General features: G+C 42.4%; 1 protein-coding gene across 2 annotated transcripts in view; it reads left to right on the top strand.

The window, feature by feature from the left end:
* The window catches only part of PHAF1 (phagophore assembly factor 1), a 225,587-nt gene that overhangs the window by 50,067 nt on the left and 154,910 nt on the right, over positions 1 to 20,610 (top strand). For both annotated transcript variants that reach the window (XM_085638616.1, XM_085638615.1), the window contains exon 2: positions 19,971 to 20,053. In XM_085638616.1, coding sequence (XP_085494742.1) covers positions 19,971 to 20,053 — 83 coding nt within the window. The remainder of the gene's footprint in view (positions 1 to 19,970; positions 20,054 to 20,610) is intronic.

The following is a 20,610-nucleotide window of genomic DNA, read 5'->3' on the forward strand; positions in this document are numbered from 1 at the left end:
TTTTGCCTTTAGAAAATAAATGATTCTGCCTTCGCTCTCCAAGAGCTGTGGTTAAGTTTCTAACAGAGAACCCATGCAGCAAGTCAGTAGGTTAGATTGAAGGCACGCTTAAACTCTCTGGCTTCAGTTGGGTAGGAGTTGGGTGTCGGGGACCAGGGAGGTGAAGATGGTCTCCTGTGTCTGCAATATTGAGAAGAAAATAAGTAGTTAAACCTGTGCTATCATTCCTATACATTCCTACAGCTATACTTTGTTTTTTCTTCTGCTGTACTCTTCTTTCCTTCTGTCTTTACTATGGTGCCCCCTACTATTCATTGGCTGCATTCTTTCCCTGTAATCCCAATGCGCCCCCTCGCACTTGATTTATTCATTTTTCATTTTCCTTTCCTCAAACCAGTCCATCCTTGGTACTTCATTCCTTCCAAGAGCAACACTTTCTGCTCTTACTTCACTTTTGACCTTTGGCAGTCCTATTCTCAACATCTGTGCTCCCCTGCCTGTACTCCATTTCCTCCCACTTTTGCTACCTACCCTACCTTCCCGTCCTTGTCGCCACAAGAAATAAAAGGGCTGTAAAATTAACTAAAGGCAGCTTGCTGCTATAAAACTTAAACTTCGGAAGCCACATTGAAAGCCCTTCTTGTAGAAAACTGTTTTATTCTGGTTGATTTTTCTACCCAGTTATTAATCTACACCCTCCTCCCCCCAACTCCTCTCTGCCTTAACCTTTTCTTTTTAAAATCTTTTTAAAAAGGGGAGGGGGGGGGTCCACTTGCTTAACTCTCCACCCTTTCACACTACTTTGAAACCGTTACAGTTCCTGTCACCTACCTCAGAGGGTAGGGTACTTTTATTAACTATATATTGTTATTAAACCTTCCCTAGCAACTAACAATCCTCAACACCGCTAATCATTCCCTTCTAGCTTCACCTCGGTATGACAAAATACTATCACAAAAAGTGCCTCATTATGCCATATAATTTGCCTTTTCTTGCTGCATAATTTAGTCAACCCTGCCACATATTTTGATCCTTCCCGGCCCCATAATTCCAATGGCTCCGACTGTGTTCTAAAATATCATATGCAGTACTTGTGTGAGACCTGTCCTCTCAGGGAACGTAAGGAAGTAGTCAGCTGTAGTTTCCTAGAAGTTAGTGGGTCCAAAGAGCTGCCGGGAACACCCTCCAAGAATCCAGAAGCATGCAGTTAAGTTGGTTGCCAATGAGGACCCCACGTCTCCTACTGTAAGGGGGTGGGTTACACTGGTTGCCTCTTGCAGCTAGTGTTCAGTTCAGACCGTTGTCGCCTGTCTGTGCTGTAATCAACCAGGGGTACTCCGCACACTCTGGCACAAGATTTAAATGTTCTATTTCAAAAAGATCGTTGGGACCTGCGTCAAAGAGGAGTCTACGGCTACATAGGAGTATTCTTGTGAGCTAGCCCCCAGTGTAGCGGCGTAGCTCTCTGTACCATAAATATTTACCTGGCGATGGATCGAAGTTTAAAGACCAGGCTCTTTGAGATGGATACAGTTGTTGCTCGTGCTGGGATAGCTGGTGTTGATGGTGCAATGTAAAAGTATTGTGTTTCGGTGAAACTACTGAGTGTAAGGCAAAAAATGACCACCTTTTAGTAAAGGTTGCGACCATGGCTGCAGAAAGCATTGATTTCCATGTTATTAAATTATTTGAAAGTGTGCTGGGTGCTGAGCAAGACTTTGCTTCACCACAAAACCTGGATTCCTACTTATGAAATGCTGAATATTGTTTCACGGCACCCATGGTTTGGCCCTATTTGGCCGAGCTTTTCCACCCAGATCTTTGTGAGCTGGAACCATGCTGTACAAATCCCTCATTTTCAGCAATTCTTAGAAGCGGCGGGTTTAAGTGTCAACGCTTCGAATTAAGCCCTCTTTCTGCTTTCTCCATTCAGAAAACGGATGCAAATGTTCTTCTGCCTAGCAACAGAGCTCTGCGCTTGTATTTTTTTCCCGAGAATGGCTTTTGTCCAGTGTCTCGGGACCCTCCTACGTATAGATTGCTTTGCTTCTCCCCCGCTGCACCCCTGCCTTCCCTCGTTACGTTAATAGAAGGCCATAGCACGCGTCACAGGCAGCCGGGCTGCGAGGATGCTTGTTACTGCGCCCGCAGATTAGCTTCTGTTGGTGGCGCGCGATAGCCGATAAAGAGGCGCTGTTAAATTGAGCCTGTAACTCATCTGTCGCCAGGGGCTGCTCTGCTGAGTTATGGCCCAATAAATCGACGCCGTTCATTTGCGCCTTTCAGATGGGCCTGGGCCTGTTAGGAGCAGGGGGCAGAGGACCGTAAACCGCTCTCGCCTCGCGCTGTGGACGGTGGCTGGCAGGGGCCTTTAGAGGCCAGCACACCAGTGCATCGCAGGTGCTGCAGGGCATACGTAGAACAGAATTGTGTTCTGGAGACATTTGTAGCCTATGCACCAGGAGGGCGGGCCTTGCACCCGATACACTTACCGCATCCCATAGCCTGCCCCTGTATACTGATCTGTGATAGTTAATTATGTTTTGCGTGGTCGTCTTCTCTCCCCCCCCCCCTCCCCCTCCCTCTCCCCCAGTGCAGCACTATATAGATACATCGACTGCTCGAGACGAAGGCTAGGCTATTAAAGCTTTCTTGCATCCATTCAATTGCTACAAATGGTAGAAGCACCTGCTCTGCATCGGAGGTGCACAGTAATCTGGGTTGCTTTGTGGGTTTGGCGCAGCCGTGGCTGCCTTGTTTCTTCCGACCTGCAGGAATCATAAATGTGGTGAACTTGATTTGCATTTCATTGTCGGACTGCAGCCAACGAAATAAATGACTTCAGAGCCATAACCAACAATTGCGTGATCGTGGGCACATTTTTTTAGTCTCGGTATCTAGAATTGTACACAAGTGCAATGTAAATATCTGCACTTGGCTATAATAAGTAGTGTACTGTCAGTGTATTAATAGATGAAATCCTTTTATTTATTTATTTAACTCATTTATAAGGTGCACGAATCATCCCCAGGGGGATCTCTCGGCGCCCGAGAAGGAGGCAAATGTCAGAGGAGTATGATGTTCACTCGTTAGAATAGCCAGGTCTTGAGCAACTTTTTAAATTGTGGAAAGTTTGGGCAGGTACGAAGAGGTTGAGGGAGCTCAGTGCAATGTTTGGGGGCCAGATAGGAGAACGCACGAGCCCCCCCCCCCATTTTGACTTTCCTTATTCTCCTGCCACAGAGCAGGCCGCGATTACTGGATCTAAGATGTCGCCCAGGTTGGTAGCGGTCAATTTTGTTAGTCAGATAGGCCGGGCCCAAACCGTGCAGGGACTTCAAGACCAGGCAAAGTAACTTGAAGATGGCACGTTTCCTTACAGGAAGCCAATGCAAGAGGCGCAGGAGAGGGAGGGAGGAAGTTCGTGCTGGTTTGTTAAGGGCCAGACGGGCTGCGGTATTCTGCACCACCTGCAGCTTAGATAGCAGGTCTTCCCTAATTCCTACCAACAAGGAATTGCCATAATCAAGGCGACTGATAAGGAGCAACTACAAGAGGGAATCGTGGCTGCACCTCCTATGCTGTTGTCCCAATCTTATTGACGAACGTCGGCGACTACTGTGCCCGATTTGTACCACCAACTGAATAAAATCCTGCAATGTAGTGTCAGCTATGTGCTTTTCTACTTCTAACGCTATGACTCTAGCAAGACTGGGGAAATGTATCCATCACATCAGGACAGCCTCAAAATAGGCTAATGAATGCAATAAAACTCCCGTGAAGAGCATTGTGAAACCAGCGGAAGATAGCTGAGGGGGTCTTCATTGAGCACCGACGTCTTTTCACACTCTCATCACCCCCTCCAGGACAGCGCCCCATAGGATGACTAACCAGAGGTTAAGGGGAATGAGTGGCAGCTTGGTAATGCTGCCCATTCACATGGAACAATGCGGGTCTCTGGATTGTGAATAAGGCCACATGTCCAAGATTACATTCCCTGGAGCAGGCTGATCGTGTTGTAACTGGGGAGGGCCGGCAAATTTTATTTATCAATTCTATACACCACGAATGGAAGTTTTATCATTGTCTTAGCTTTAAATAGGTCGATTTCATTTACTGTAATGATTTTAATCAATTGTACAGTTAATAAATAAATTCAAATTCCTGAAGAGTGTTTAAGTGTGTTTTACCCAAATTTTATGTAGAACGTTTCATACAGTATTCAGTTCTTTCTGATTTGCTAACACGTGTTGCCCTCATAATCGTTTTTTTCGCTGTCCACGAGTGTTGATGGCGGGCAGGACATTATAGTTTTATAATGAACATTTGTGTCCTGCGAGTACAGTGAGCGATTTTACTGTCCGTATATTATCCCATACATGACCAATCATTTTCACTGCCTCTGTATGTATGTAACCTTTTAGCCATCTGTTATGTAATGCCATGTTACTATGTACAACGCTTCTGGTAGAAATCCCATTACAAATGTTTTGAGAGGGGCATTTCTGTTTTTGGGGCATACACTGTAGCCTCCCTGTTGATTATTTGTTTGCTACACCCATTAAAAGCTCTATCTCACTTTGACACATCATGGGTAAAATGTTTTATAAAGTGTAAAACGTTTATTAAAAGTTAAACGTTCAGTTGATTGTTTGCAATGCTTCACTTACCTTACTTTGAAGCAGTGTTGTGCATGCTTGATTGCAAGCAGATGAACTCTCCCAGGTATGCAGGGTTGACCCTGAATGCTGTAAAACTGCAGGTGCCAGTCACGCCTTGCAGCACATCATACGCTCACGTCTAGTGTCAAGCCTTGGGGCTAAGAATTCAGAAATAATTGTGGGTGCATTACAAAAGTCACACTGGTGGATGGATATATGTTGGCACAAGGGTACTCTCAGCAGCTGTTGGGACTCAAACGGAAGCGTTCGAATTTTTGGATGGCGCAGCTTCAAGAGTTGTGTGCTTTAAGGGCGCGGTTGTTTGAGGTTGTTCACTGGGCACTTGGATTGCAGTGGTCTTTGTCTTTTGGAGCACTTGAGGAGCTTGGGATGAGTGCTCGCAGCACAAATGGAGTAGTGGGTGACGTTGGATGGATCTGTCTCTAAAACTCCACAAGAGGCTTAGATGAAGACTATAGAGGTTGTTTCACTGGGCAGCGGGACTAGCCTCAGAAGCACTCAACGCATCATGTGTGATCCTCCCTACAGCGCTCGTTGGTTGTTTAGCCTATAAAGCAAGTTCTGCACATGCAGAGCAGTCTGTCTTTGTCTCTTCTGCAGAACACAACTACTGAAACCTTTTCCTCATTCCTTGGAGTCTGAGTCCGACTCTGGAGAAGACCGCTAACCTACTTTGGCTGCACAGATCTTCCGCTGGGTCACAGGCTGTGCTCCTATCCTCATTCAGTAGCATTGGTGCAGCGCTTTCCTTTTTTGGGGAATCTAATCTGGTTCAATAGCATTTTGCTGAAAATGTAGCCCAAAGGATGTTTTGCGTTTCCTACTTAACCTTTGCTGCAGAAACCTGAATCTAGCCTTCTGTATCTCATGCATTGATTCGTTTGTTCGCTGGCTATGATACTATTCCTCTATTGTTCCCAATTTGTACTCTTAACTATTCAAAGACTGCTTTCAGTTCTCTTTAGTCTTACTTTTGTCTACATTGAGATTGGTGTTCGGTTTGCCTCTTTTTATTGCTTTACTTGCAGCTATTCTAGCTAAGCACGTTCTTCGCTTTATAAATTGCTTCACTGTGTCGCTTCGCAGCAAATTCGCTCCCCTGTGTCCTGCTCTTTGTACTGAGCTGCGCTAAACTACTTTTCCTCCCGCTTGCTCAGTAAATAGTGGCCTTGCACTGTTCCTTCATGTTGAGCAGCTCTTTGTCTGTCGACAACTCTCCTTTACCTAAAAGGTTGATAATTTTACAAAAACACTATTAATTTTGAAGGCTTTCATTTATCACGGAAGGTTACATCCCATTAGTCTGATGTGCGAATACAATCTAACTCCATCATGAGGAGGTAATTGCGAAGGCCGGGAGGTCTTGTTTCACATTCAGCTTGTTCAGATTTTCAGTAAGCTCAGTAGTAAGCACGGTTCGGAGTACCTACAATATAATTGGTGTTTGTTAACCTATATCAAGCGACCCCCTTCTCCTCCGTCGCACCTCATGCCCCAAGTTATCCATTGTTTTTATTCCAGACCTAAAACTGCTCTATGTTCTCTGGAATAGTGGGCACTTTATCACTGACTGACATTCTCAATATGCAGCTAGAAGCAATGACATTTAGAGAATGTCTTTATGTGTCTTGCTGCATGCCCAGGAGGATTGGGAGTGTAGAGGAGAAGTAGGAGAGGGAGGGGCAGGTGAAATCGTGCAATGGGCCATTGCCTGTTAGACAGTACATGCTCTGTCTGTTGCAAGACATATTGTGGACTTACCAAACACACATAGCGGCTTGGAGCCAATTACTTACAACTGTTTGGCTTTCCTGTCTCTCTCTCTTTTGCTTATTTATTAGTGGACCAGCTTGTCATTCTAGTGTTTTGCCCTCCCATGGAGCATTACCTCGTTGCCATCACTTTTGCATGGTTCGCTTCTGTGTTTCCACTGCTTGCTTTTCAAGTACTGCTTTTTTCTTGTCGCTTAAGCGCTCTGAGAGTGCGTGTACTTTCCAGCTGTTTGACCCGCGTACTTTCCTCCCCCTGTGTGTTGCTCTCCATTCATTTACTTCTCCCCGCACCTCTCCATGTTGCGCATTCCCTCATGTACTACCCCCGTTGGTTTCTTGCCGGTATGCTTCTCCCTGCCAGCTCCATGTTGTTCTCTGGCCCTCTGATTCTTCTATGTACCTCTGCCCTTCATGTTCGTTCTTGCCCTGCGCTTCTCCGCAGCCTGCTGCATGTTGCGGTCTCACCTGTTGCTTCTCTCTCCCCTCCCTCCACCGGACCCCCATGATGCTTTCCCCTGCCCCCCCCCCCCCCCCCCCCCCCCCCGACTGTGTGTGTCCCCCCCCCCGCCCTTCCGTTTGGATAATAAAGCCCATAAGTCTGATTGCTTCTTTGGGAAAAGTTATTTCAGATTCCATAGGTCTGGCCTGTTCATTTTCAAAAGTTGCAGCAACAGGCATTACATATTTATTTTGATAAATGCATCTTAATGCCAGTAGCCCTTTAAGGAGGTTTAATTATGCTTGTTAATGCCTTTTTACAGTTCTTTTATTGCCTGGAATATCATGGTTTTCCATGATAGTCAAGGGGTTTGATGTTCGATTATTCTCCCACACGCAAACCCAGGCCTGGCACACTTGCACTGTGATGTAACTTTGTGTATATTCGTAATTTCCTGTGTAGTGTTTATCTGTGTACTTTTTAGATCTGGCCTGACGATGTTAGTTGTCTGCCAGGTTATTGTAATACAAAAATCATTATAAAACTAAATACAGGAAAAAAAGCTGAACAGAATTTCACCAAATTTGGCAAAACGTTAAAACTTAAAGCGTGCTTATTATGATTTTAGTGTAAATCCACTGAGCTGTTTTTAGAGAAATTCACATTTAAATGTATATCTGGCCAATTCGTTCTGCGGAAGTCCGGCGGTACTCAAAATAAAAAAAAAAATAGGGCCCTCTGATTTGGCCTAGGAATGCTTTTCTCCTGTTGGACTTTTCTACACCTTGAAGCTTGCGGCATAGTGATCTGATGTTCTGAGTGCAACTCACAAGAAAATGTTGTGCCTGTTATGACAGGACTCTGGGACTCTGTTCCAGTGCTCTGAAAAAGGACTTCCTGACACCAGGTACATGTGAGGAACCTAGAAAAAGCTTATCTTATTTTTTAAAAAAATGCACTGAAACAACCAAAGGCTGAAGTGACGCTAAGGTCAAGTTTGAAATAAAATAAAAACAAACTTTAAAAAAATAAAAAACGGGGAAATTCATTAGTTATAGTTTTCTGAGCTAACTGTAACTTGTGCCCTCTCTATGCATGACCACACATATTAAGTTTAAGTGTGTTTTGGTGGATGGATTAGTGGGTGAATGCTAAAATGAGTCAATAGGTGGACAAATGTGTGCATGAGCATAAGGATGTGTGACAGAGTGCATGCATGATTAATTTTATCTGCCTAAATTCACCAGTAACTAAAGAGGTGCAAGCCAGATCTAGTCGCATTGCTAATTTTCTTTATTTTTGCAGTAGGAAGATTAGTAAGGGAAGCGCATGACAGATTGGCTTGATGACCCACTATAAATTACTTTCTTATTTCACTATACTAATTCACCACTAATCCTTTATGGGTTCGGGAGTAGCGTGCTACTCACCAAAAAAGCTCTTCAACACCCCATCGGGGGTAACAAACACTATATAAATGCAAACCTTTTTTCCTCCGCTATCCTTCTGAATCTAAATAACTGACTAACCTATCCACCACTCAAATTACTTTCATATTTCACTATACTAATTCAACACTAATCCTTCTTAGGTTCCGGAGTAGCGCGCATTGAGTAAGAGAACCAGCGCTTCGACACCTCATCGGGGGTAGTAACCGCTATATAAATGCAATTACAATACAATGCAATATTAGCGTGTATTTAACTATCATTGTGAATCTTTGTTGATATAGTCTATGAAAGCTTTATGACGACAGATTAAAAGTCTACATATTTCTGCACTAAAAAGTAAATAATATGGAGTTATAGGGTAGCACGCACTGGTGATGTGCATGAATGATGAAATAGATGCGAGTTATTTTATTTTTTCGTTTTTTCTTTGTATGTGAGATTTGTTCTTGGATATAAATGCATTTAGATAATCCTGTGCTGAGCAACTCTCCCCCCTTGTTTGAAGCTTTTTTTGTGTGCTTAAAAGTGAAAGTGAGTGGAGAGCGGTTTAGACTGCTACACATCTATGAATGATGTATGATAGGGATGCTGCTTCCGGAGCTAGCTTCACTGGCATCTTCAACCACTTGCCGTTTTTAGGGCTGACATACATGCTGCATTTAGCTTTATGTTGAAATACCACTTGTGCACCATACCACAAATCTACAGTAGACTTAGAGCCTGTACATTGCTTGTCATTGGTTGACTTTGTTGTCACTTTCATTTACTTGTTGGCTAATTCAGTGGCTTTTCCAACTTTTCTTGTGTTTGCCTTTCGTCTGGTGTGCAGCCTCTTGTTGATTGGATGACTTGTATCCTTCCACAGCTCATGTTCAGGGATTTCTTTTTGTATTATTCTATTTTTTTTATAGCCCCTGCATGTTCAGTGTTGCTCTCTCCTCTTGAAGCCCCCTGCTCGCCCATTGATTTTTCCCATCTGGGCTAGCCCCTGTCTCCCACTTTCAGCTTCTCCGTTGCTTACCCCATCCACTTTATTCCTCGCCCCCCCACCCGCATTGTCGCCTACCCAATCTGCACCTCCATTTCTCCTCCATCTCCCTGCCCTTGCATGTTTTTTATTGTATTTTCAATTTTTTCATTGCCCTGCAGTCGTCATTGGCTGCAGGGCTGCTCCCTTTTCAATAAAATAAAATGGCACCCACACCATTCTGTATTGTGGTGATGCATACGTGTTCATGTGTAAGTCATTGTGCATGCACACTTTTAACAATCTTTTTTATTTCTTCAATGATATTGCATAGAATCATTAAACATTTATTTTTGTCGATACTGCTTAGCATTGGCAAAGCTGATCAGTCAAAAAGATGAGACCAGTTGGGTTTGCCAATGCTTGTTCTAGAATTTTAAGCAGATTTGTACACGTTGAAACAATCACGGATAAGGTTTGTGTTCTGGTTAACGTGATTCCGAGAGTTTTACTAGCAAAACTGAATACTTATCTATTTGCTGGGACTCCTAATAGATGGCTCATTTAAAACTTATGTGTCTTTAGCACTTAGAAGAATGCACCAAGTCCCATTATATCACCAGCACTGAGATAAGCAGGTCAAAAGAAGTGCACCTCACTGCAAGTGGTCGCCCTGAAACATTTTAAACCTTAAGTCTTGATGCATGGTAGAATACACCCTGCAGCACTCGCCTAGCCTTGACTGAATATATGGGTTGCCAATATGCACTTATGTCTCTATTTACTTTGTAGACTAGCGTTTAGCTTTTACACTGACATCCTAACCTCCCTGAAAGCTAGTGAAGCCTTTTTGGTTTGTTATACACTTACGTTATACGTTGTTGTCTAGGGATGCGTGTGACCAACCGTGAAGTATGTTTACAGTATTACTGACTTCCTATTTAGCATGTCTACTATTCCCTTCACGTAGTGCATTGCATGAATCGTTTTTGAGTGGTGTAAAATTGTAACACTGTCCAAGTTTGAGTTTTATAAACTTCAATATATAGCTGTTAATTGACTGGAAATCCATTGCATACATAGAACTCTTACGCATCTTCCATGCATTGCTGATTCTGTTTGGCATCTTTCTCCTCTTACCCTCTCTGCACTTTGTATTTGCTCCATCTAACGACATCACTGTGTTGCAAAGGCCCATTGAATAAAGAGTGAGCCCCCTCTTGCAAGTGCTTGAGAATCTAGCATCATGGGAAAATATGGCATTTATCTGGGTTACAGTAGTGAGGACAGTAACAACCAAGACATCTTTCGAATTCCCAACAGCTCACTACCTAGGACGTTTGACATACTACATATGCCTTTCATCGAGTGTCTTTGTTGTTCTCTTGACACAGCAGTTCCTCTTTATGTCCTCGTCAATAGCCTAGCCCCGCAATCTGGTGTCTTTTAGTTGTTTACAGCAGAGGTCATTGGTTACTCAGATAGAAACCTTGAACTTGTGGGACCAAAACTGTGTCACTTTTAATATAGAGCACCACAAACCTCTACTTCTCCAATAATTTCACCTAATTTTCTTGACCTACTCTGTGGAATGCTGAATCAACTTTGCTGGGTCTAGAACCCGTGGTCTTCAAACCTTTACAGGTTCTGCAGTCCGTGAGCCTTTTTCCTGTGTATATTCCTCCCTAAAGAGGGGGATCTATAATGTATTCCTTAACACTGTTTTCACAAATAAAAAAAAATTGGTCCTCTGGCTGCAGACTTTGTGCATTTCTGGCCATGGAAAGAGGAACTCCATGTCAAAAATATGATGATCTATCATTAAACAAGGGATGACGCTTGCATATTTTGATTAAGATCTGCTGTCGTTTGCCAAGATGTGCCATCTATTCTTATTTTCCTTTGTAAAACCTATTTATTCACTTGCCCTTTTACTAGAAACCTCCCCCACTCTGTAAGCCTGACATTCTTCCTAAAATGATTTCATGTTTTATTTTGTCTCAAATCTCTGACCCCTCTCAAAAAGCAGATCTTTTAACATATGATTTTCTGTTTTGCACTGATTGCTTCACCCACCCCTCTTGTCTTCCAAACTCTTGCTTGGCACCCATACCCTATGTTTTGAAAACTGAACCTGACCCAATTATTTTACCTACCATTAATGTAAAACCTTGAGGAACAAGTCTATCTGTCTACCTACCTTCCAATGTCTTGCCTGTGCGGTCGTGGGAGAGTTGGTATTTCAGTGGTAGTTGCTCTCAGAATAGGTTTTGTACATGTGTATACTTTGTGCTCAATTGTTCAAACGGAGGTCTGTCTTATGAGAGTGTGGTATGTCTAAAAGACGATACACACCCCTAGATTAAGTGTAAATAAGGTGTCAATTTATTGGAGCATCCAAACGCCTAAGCAGCAGGATTCAACTGTCTGGGAACACTGTTTGGAACTCAGAATACAATACAAACAGTAACATGCTTAACCAAAGGAAAAGAAGCAAGTGAGCATATAGGTGATGTAGGGGGTAAGAATGAAGAACTTACCCCAGAGGGGCCTCTTGCTTGCCTTCAAAAAATAATTGCATCAGATCTGAAAAGTTCTGATCCGGCAATTCATTTATCCTGCCGCATGCTTAACAAAGCAGTTTTTATTTAGTGGAGCACTGCAGGAGCTGTAGCCAGTGGTCACCAGATTGTAGCCAAGAATGTCTGTCTTTTCTTAGGTCGTTTTGCAAATTAAGCTTCATTGAAAACTGGTTCTAGTGACCTATGCTTGAAAGTATTACTTTTTTGACACCCTCAGTGTATAGCCCTCCTATGATAGCATCATTAAGAAAACTGTCTTTTTGTTCATAATGCTAAAGTCATTCTGGGAACGCGCCAATCTTATAATTGTCTTCAAAGTAGTCGTTGAAGGACCAGATCATTTATTGTACTTGGGCCTTTTGCACTTTTACTCTACAGAAGGTTGTGGCAGTGCCTATTGATTCGAAAGACATCACACAAGTTGTAGTGGTTCTCTTACTTTATGTCCATATGTGTTTTTTTGTTGCACTTTATCCTTCTTGCTGCTCCTTGCAGGTTGCCAGCAGTCCATTTGGGGTGTTCTGCTAGAACCGCTGTTCAAGTGATCTATACACTTTGGCAACATCTAACTCCAAATCTCTCTGCCCTGGTGCTGCGGCACTCATCACCAAAATGTTCCTCATGTTTCTTCTTCTTTGAAGTAGAAGGACCTCTCAACCAGTGGTTATCAATTTTCAAAAGCACTCGGTGTAAATGGCATTGTAGACAGCTGTCCCTTATCAATTCGATCTTGCCTGATTATCGTCCATTGTTTCTGGTGCTGATTGAAAGATATCTAGGTACAATGTGGTGGGATTTAATCAATTTAGTTACGCTTCGGTAAAACCATCATTCAGTAATGCTGGTCAGTGGTTAGGCACTTCTTTCTGACATCCACGTGTAACCCACCGGCCACAAGATTAGAATTGCACCATGATCAATGTCACAAAGTATACACATCTGTCTTACAAAGATGATAACTTCTGCTGGTGAGGTTGCCAAGAAAGTAGCTGATTGGTTCAGATGTTCTTCTTTTGTCCCAAATTCAATTTTTATGGTCCGCAGGCCATCCGATTCAACTGGCATTTGCAATGTAGCCCTGACCTTTTCCTTAAAGACATGGTATAAAATACCTGCTCAATCTCCAAACCACTGTGCTTTTATGCTAGCTACTGCTCTACAATCCTTAGCATACCATTGGAAAGCCTTCACTTCTTCCATGGTCACAATGCGGTGGAACCATCTCTGTTTAGCACACATTCCTCTACCACCTGATCCCATTGACTACTTGTAGCTTTCTGATAAATGGAACAAAATTCCACCTATTTGTATACTAGCACCACCATCAACCTCGACAAGACTATTGTCTCAATTACCCCAGGACAACAGGTGACTTCACAGCTGCCTCTGAAACAAATAAATCCATGATTAATTCAGTAGACTTTGACAATTTTGGTGAACACCATCATGCTGAAGTTGCTGCTATACTATTCTCTTTTTGCAATCCTTCTGCTACATCCCAGTATCTCCCTCTAATAATCATACCCGCTGCGAGTAAGCTCACAAAGTAGACCACCACAAGATGTGTCCTGCATGCATTTGCTGTTGCCCTCTAAATATGAAAAACATGTTAAGAATGTTTTACAGTACTTCTGGTAAACACTACAGGGACCCCTAAGCCGCTGCTTGCCTCTCGGGTCTTAATCCCTACAACTGTTTGATAAATGTCATCTAGTTCAGACCTCTGTTAACGTTCTTAGAAAATAAATAAAATGTACTTAAGTAAAATAAAAAAAGATGGACAAATGCCCTTCATGATGTTTTTTTATGCAGCTGTAAGGCATGCACTGTAATATACACTGGTAGATCCAGCCCTGGTGTCTGATTTATTTATTTAAGACTTTTATATAGCGCTAGCTAGACCCGAAGGTATCAGAGCACTTTACAACAGTAAATGTTCACATCAAAGCTAACCGGTATATACAGAGCAGCTGACTCGCATCTGATCAAACCAGAGGTTCATCAAAAATAACAAGTATATACAGAGCAGCTGAGTCACATCAGATCAGATCAGATCAAATCAGTGGCTATATAAAAATAGAATACAGTATATGGTAGGATCTTTGGAAACCTAGTTCGGAGGTAGTCCAGGTAGGTTGTCTCCACACAGAAGGCCACTCCCCAATAAAACAACTTTACAGAGATATCACAGTGGCAATAACATGCGATACATGTGGAGTAAATACAAAATACATAGTGACATTATATAAAAATAGAATACAATGTATGGTAGGATGTGTGGACAAATAGTTTGGAGGTAGTTAAGGTACAGTGTTAATTCAAAGAAGGTTACTCCCTAACAAAATAACTGGACTTTCTCGCCAAGTATACATTTGTGGTCAGCTTGATAACAGGCCACCACCCCATTAAACAGGTGGAAGGGATTTATTTATTTAATTTATTACGTTTCATATAGTGCAAGCTAGACCAGAAGGTATCAGAGCGCTTTACAGAGATACCACAGCAGCAATAACATGAGATACATGTGGAGTAAATAAAATTGCATAATGACACTATATAACAAGCATTGAAAATGCAATCGGTCTCACCTTTGAATAAGTTAAAGCCATTTGCTTTGATATACAATAATTAGCAAAGCAAATCGCTTTAACCTAATAAAAGGCGCGACCTATTGCATTTTCAATGCTTGTTTATTTTTGTTGGTCCTTGTTCTCGCCCCTCTTGTTTGTGGTCCATCTTGATTTACAGCCTTTGAATCCGTAGGCCCGCGTGGCAAAGCACATGTTGGCAGACTAACTGGAATTTGTATACAAGAAGAGCATTGTATCTCAACAGTGAAAAAAACACTACATAAAGTGCATCTCTCCGTACTATTTTGGTGTTGCCTTTATTGTACCACAGTAGTGAGTCATATCTAATATGAATAACTCTAGATTGTGCATCCCCCTTCTATAAATGCTGAATGTAGCTAGGTGTAAGGGCTTCTACCTAGATCGAGGCATTTACCTAAAACCGTAATATTTGTGGAGGGCACTACTCTTCACCAGATAAATATACTTATTTTATGAGACATGCTCTCCTTGTAGCGCCGAGTGGTGGTCCTGCTGGACTGGTTCTACTTCAAGCGTGAGAAGCTCACGCAGCCCTGTTATTAAGACCTAATCCCTTCTTGGGCAGTACCCGATTCCACATATGTTTCAAAGTATATCTGTACAGCGCAGATACTGGAAGTACGGGAGCACGTTGTATTTTCTCCATATTATGCAGCTCATCCCCTTCACCAGTTAGAAATGGTCTCCGCTGGATGCGGTGGACAGAAAATTGTTCTTCGGAAATGAGGTCCTTTCCAGTAGATCCCTTCGCATCTTGAGCGGTTATGACGTGGAGTGATGTTCAATGGCTGCTTGCAGGTGGTGTTTTAAGTGTTTTAGAACTTTCTTTGTTACCACCAGATTTTTTCGGCAAGGAACGAGTACGAGGTTGATAAGCTGTGACCAACGTGACAGAAGTTTGAATCCCACCAAGGCTAACTCCGCACTTTAGCCGTCAGAGTTGATAAACCGAGCGCCTTAGCTTTGGCAGCAGTTCCACCTGTTTGCAGTGCTTAAACGGCAAAACTGATATTAAGCGCTTGTGTTTATTATTGTTTTTCCACTGTACACAAATAGCCTATTGTGGGAGACACTTCTAAATGCTCTTAACCTTAATGCAGGCCCTTGTAATCCGCCCAGCAAAGCCCCGCCCTAGGGATGTGTGAAACGCTTGGCCTTGGGCCCCCTGTAGGTGCTCCCCCCCCCCCCCCCCCCATCAGCCTCCACCCTCCATCCCCAGGTCCTCTTCCTGTGCTGTGGTCTGTAATTAAAGTCCATGGCGTTGCGCTCTACTCTCAAAGGCCCGGCGCAGGGGGTCTGTTATTATTATCCTTTCCCAGTCACTCCGTCCCCAGGACTCTGACACCCATCGCTCAGGGGCCATTTCATCGACCCCTTCATATGCAGATGTTCGCACCTCGAGTGGTTGTTGGTGGGGTCTTTCCAGGCCGGACCTTTTCCATGGCCACGACCACCTGCCAGGGAGCTAGCATTGACCGGGTGGTTCAGATGGGAGGTGGAGGAGTGGGCCGGGGATTTTTAGCAGTCCCCGTGCGGGTTTTACCTTTTCTCCTCTCCTCCTTCTGTTCAGGGGGGTAGGTGACTCCCCCTATCACTAAATATTCTGAGTTCCGGGTGCTCTGTTAGGAGACAAGCTCAAAAAGCTACAGCAATCACTTCGCTGGCACCCGAACACAATGCACTTGGGTACACCTGTCATAAACTGTACAGCACTTAGAAGCAAACCCATATGGACAGCAGTCCGCACAGCTCAGTTCTGAAGCCTGCAGCTCTGCAGAAATAGCGATCAGAGTCACCGTGTGGGACGGCTCAGTCCATAGTGAAATTTGTCATCCGTGCCACTGTGTGCTACTTAGGAGACAAGCTGGTGGGCGAAGATGCGTGTGGACAACGTAGAAAGCCGCAGCTCTGCAAGACTGCCCCTAGGACCGTTGTGAGCACAGGCTCTGCTCAAGATGTACCTGAGTACTCGTCTGCAGTACAGTGCTTAGAAGCAGGACAGAGCATGTGACTGAGGAGCTTCTGCAAGCCATATTGAGTACTGGAATGTCCAAGAAACGTAATTGCTTCTTTTTTAAATGATCCCTGTTTTTTATTCAATATTCCTATTTGCACCACCCTAATGTGTTTTTTGTTGTTGTTCACTTTATAAATCACTTAAAATTTGTTTTAGTTGTTGTAAGTAAATAATGTAATTGCCAGTTCATGAAAAGGCGCCTATAGACATAAAGCGCGCTATGTAAGTTCCATTGGATAAAACTAACAAGCGCTCGCCATTGCCTTGACCTCCCCGTGACTCCCTGCCTGCCTCACAGCTGTTGTGTAGACTTTTCTTATCTGATTGTTAAATAAACAAGCAGTTGTGAAGACTTTTCTTAACGGCTGTGAATCGGGTGAGCCAGTCCAACAAAAAGCCAAAGGGAGGCAACGCAAAGCCCTCCTTTCCAATGGGAAGCCAGCGTTTAACATAAACGCTGACCATACCCAATGGAAATGAGGGGCGGGGCTTCGAGTCCCCTTCTTGTATACCATAAGTCTCGAAGCGAGGAGCGCATGCGTGCTCCAACGCCAGCCGAGACCTAAAAATGGAATACAATATATGTTAGGATATTTGGACACATTTCTTTATTTATCAGAGATGTAAACAACACCAGTGTATTAACAATTCACCCTTAAGCTTCAAAAATAAAATAAATACTGTGAAAAATAATGATAAGAATCCACACTTAAATGACTATTAGCTGTATTACGAGATTTTCACAATAAGACAGGCTGACCATTTTAGGCATATCGTTTCATAATAAACAGATCTCTGGCATACATTTTTCCAATTAGTCAATCAAGGCTATAACTTTGTTTTCATTGGCTTCTCGCCACAACTGGGACCTCGTGCTTGCACCAAAGCTGGTAACCATCACGACCACACCCATAAAAGTACAAATATATTCACTATTACAATTGGCACAACAATATGCAAGCCATCTGAAAATGGTTTTACCTAAGATTAAGACACTAAGTCTTTGATTACAGGTGTTTTTCAGAAAGGGAGAGCACACCAAAACCCTTGCCTAATATGGTAATTTGTGATATTCCATGTAACAAAATACCAGTCTACAACCTCCAAAACAGTGTAATTACAATTTACCCTCAAACACCTGTCTGCTTTACTAATTGAATCTGAAAATAGCTTGTTCACAAGTACTATCTTTGTTGTGACTTTTCATAATAAATACATCAGACCTACATTAGTCATTCTATTTCGAAAAGATCAATCAAGCCTATAGCCTTGATCTTTGACTTGTCACTAGAAACAACTTTGGTCGACTGAATTTTGTGTATGTTTTCCCTCAAGACATATCTTAGGCACACAGTCAGACATATAGAAATACGCAGAAAATTACAATTGTAAAACAAATTCAAACCCTCCCTAAAGGGTAAACGAGGATTATCAAAAAGCAAGTCTTCTGTCCACAGGGTTTCAGATGGTAAAAACCAACACCAAAAACCTTTAAGAATCAATGTAATGCAATACCTGGCTAAGGCTTTAACACAGTGTAATAACAATCCACCATTAAGACCTATTGGCTTTAACTTATTTTAGCAATAAGTAAGTCAGGCCTCCTGAGGTTTTTTAAAAGTTAATAATAAAGAGATTAGACGTATGACCTTTGACATAACTCTTTGCAATGAACCAATAATGCCTATTGCTATTTTCACAGGCTTGTCGCCATAACCAATCAACTCTGGCCTACTGTATTCTGCACAAGCTTCCCCACAAGGCAGCTATAATATTGTATTACTCGCGTACATAATTCATGTTGGCAAAACGATAAACAACCCCTCCTGAAATGGCAAAAGAGGGGTTTCGAAAGTGCAAATCTTGTACCCAAAAAGTTTGACACGGGGAGGGAGGGGGCAAAATCCCTGCCTGCTATAGTAATCTACTAGATTCCTGGTAACAAAATACCTGCCTACAAGCTACAGCAAAATTTAATGACATTTCTCACTTAAGGGCAACTCCCATTATCATTTTTTTTTTTTTTTAATAATAAACAAATCAGGCCTATATCCTTGATTAAAGTTTCATTATCATAACCAATTCAGTCAAACTGTACAGATGTACAGAACATCAGCTTTCCCACCAGATAAAACGTGCAATTCAAACACTTGTTTTTCAGAGGAAGCTCACAACTCTTGAACAATCCAAATCTGAACTGAAGAAAATCAATCTGCGCGCGAACTCAAAGCCGTCCTCTCAGAAGTACCTCTTAAAGCTCTTTCCTTTTGTTGATCACAAAAAGTGAGCGATTGCTGGGCTGTGAAGCCAGACCTAAAAAGAGCAATATTTTGGAGTATACGTCTTTGCACTAAATACAAAACAAACATTAGCAACGCTGAAACATCAGGCTTTGGCTGCCAGCATATTGGCTTTGTCAACACTTGTTTTGTCATGTTGTTTGCAAAATGTAATTGTTAGAGGAGCTGGCGGGCCACCACCAAAGTAAAAACAAATTGGCCCAAATTTTTTTTAAAAAAATTACAGTCTCAAAAAGCATCTTTGCTGGCACTGAAGGTAACTACTTAGTGGGTGGATGCGCTCTCTGTGTAAGAATGCCATTACTAGCAGTGACGTTAGCCAGTGTCTTAAATAAGCTAACTCGTAGCTTTATGCTTTAGCGGGCAGAATAAAAATTCAAATGACAAATGGGCAAAAATGGCTGACTGCAAGCCCCTGTAAATATAGTGTATACGTCATTGTAGTGAAATCAAAATGCCTTGGCTAACTCCACACTGAAAAAGCAACATAATGCATCTAAACTGGCATGACATTGGTTACTAATTACCTGGTCAGTTACTATTTGCTTCTCTGATGGACACACTCTTAAAACACCCCTCCATTACACCAGACTTACTGGAAGCAGAAAGTCTTATGTGTGCCAAACACTGCTCACTAACGAGAAATCCAGTCCAGCCATGTCGCTGCCCTAGCAAAACATCCAGTGATTATCCTGAGACTAATTTCTAAGTTGACGTCTTATTTCAGGTAGCTGAGCATATTATATTGCCGCAAGGTGGCTTAAAATAAACCGAAGCCACACATCCGTCAGCCAATTATTTGAGTTTTGATTTTTTGATGTTAATGTACCATTACAGTAGCAGTTTCTGGCAGTCTACCATAGTTTTTTATGTCTAGTTTATTCCTTGTGGGGAGTTTGCACTTGAAGCTCCTGAAGTGGAGTTGGCATCTCAGTGGAGGTCATGGTGAAAGTAGTTTTATCGATGGAATTCTCAGATGAAGTACACCATGCGGCTAGCAGAAGCCGGTAGCTAATTAAAGGGCTTTCCTCTCCCTGCTGCCACACACTTACCCTCTTGTTCAAAAATCAATTCAATACTTGTGAGAGGGCATGTGGCCTGGAGGACAAACGTGTCAAGTCTATTGATTGTGTTTCTTTCCTTTCCAGGAATGCCATTGGCTCAAGCAGTAGCAATTCTTCAGAAACACTGTCGTATCATCAAAAATGTCCAGGTTCTGTACAGTGAACAGGTGAGTGCGACAGATAAGTAAGACAAGGAGCTGAAAGTTTTGATTTAGCAAGTTGACGTTAATGTTTTAGTTTGTGCTAGAAATTGCAGTAAACAAATGAAATGAGCAGATTGTATTTACTCTTGTGCCCAGAAACTGCCAATCTCAAATTTGTCACAATATTGACTACAAGTATATCATCAAAGTAAGTATTTGTAAATTGAAGTATATGTTTCCTTTTTTTTTTTTTTTTACTACACACATACTTTCCTTGACAATATAGTCATGGTTGATATTGTGGATTTTATGTTGTTGGCGCACAGTATTTCAAACTAGATTTTGTGACCCTTCCAACCATCTCAATGTGTGCAGAGCACCAACATTTAGCAGCCTTACTCAAAATTATGTTAGAGTCAGTCAGTCAGAAAACTTTATTTCGGCTATCAGCCATAAAAGTTCATAGATCACAGTATTACAAAACAGTATATATAATAAAATGGTGCAATATTAAACATGTGGATAAAGGGACATATAAGCAAACACGTTGACCAAAACAGCAATAAGAAAAAAACACTGTA

This window comes from Triturus cristatus, chromosome 12 (assembly GCF_964204655.1).
Source record: "Triturus cristatus chromosome 12, aTriCri1.1, whole genome shotgun sequence".
Classification (NCBI taxonomy): domain Eukaryota; kingdom Metazoa; phylum Chordata; class Amphibia; order Caudata; family Salamandridae; genus Triturus; species Triturus cristatus.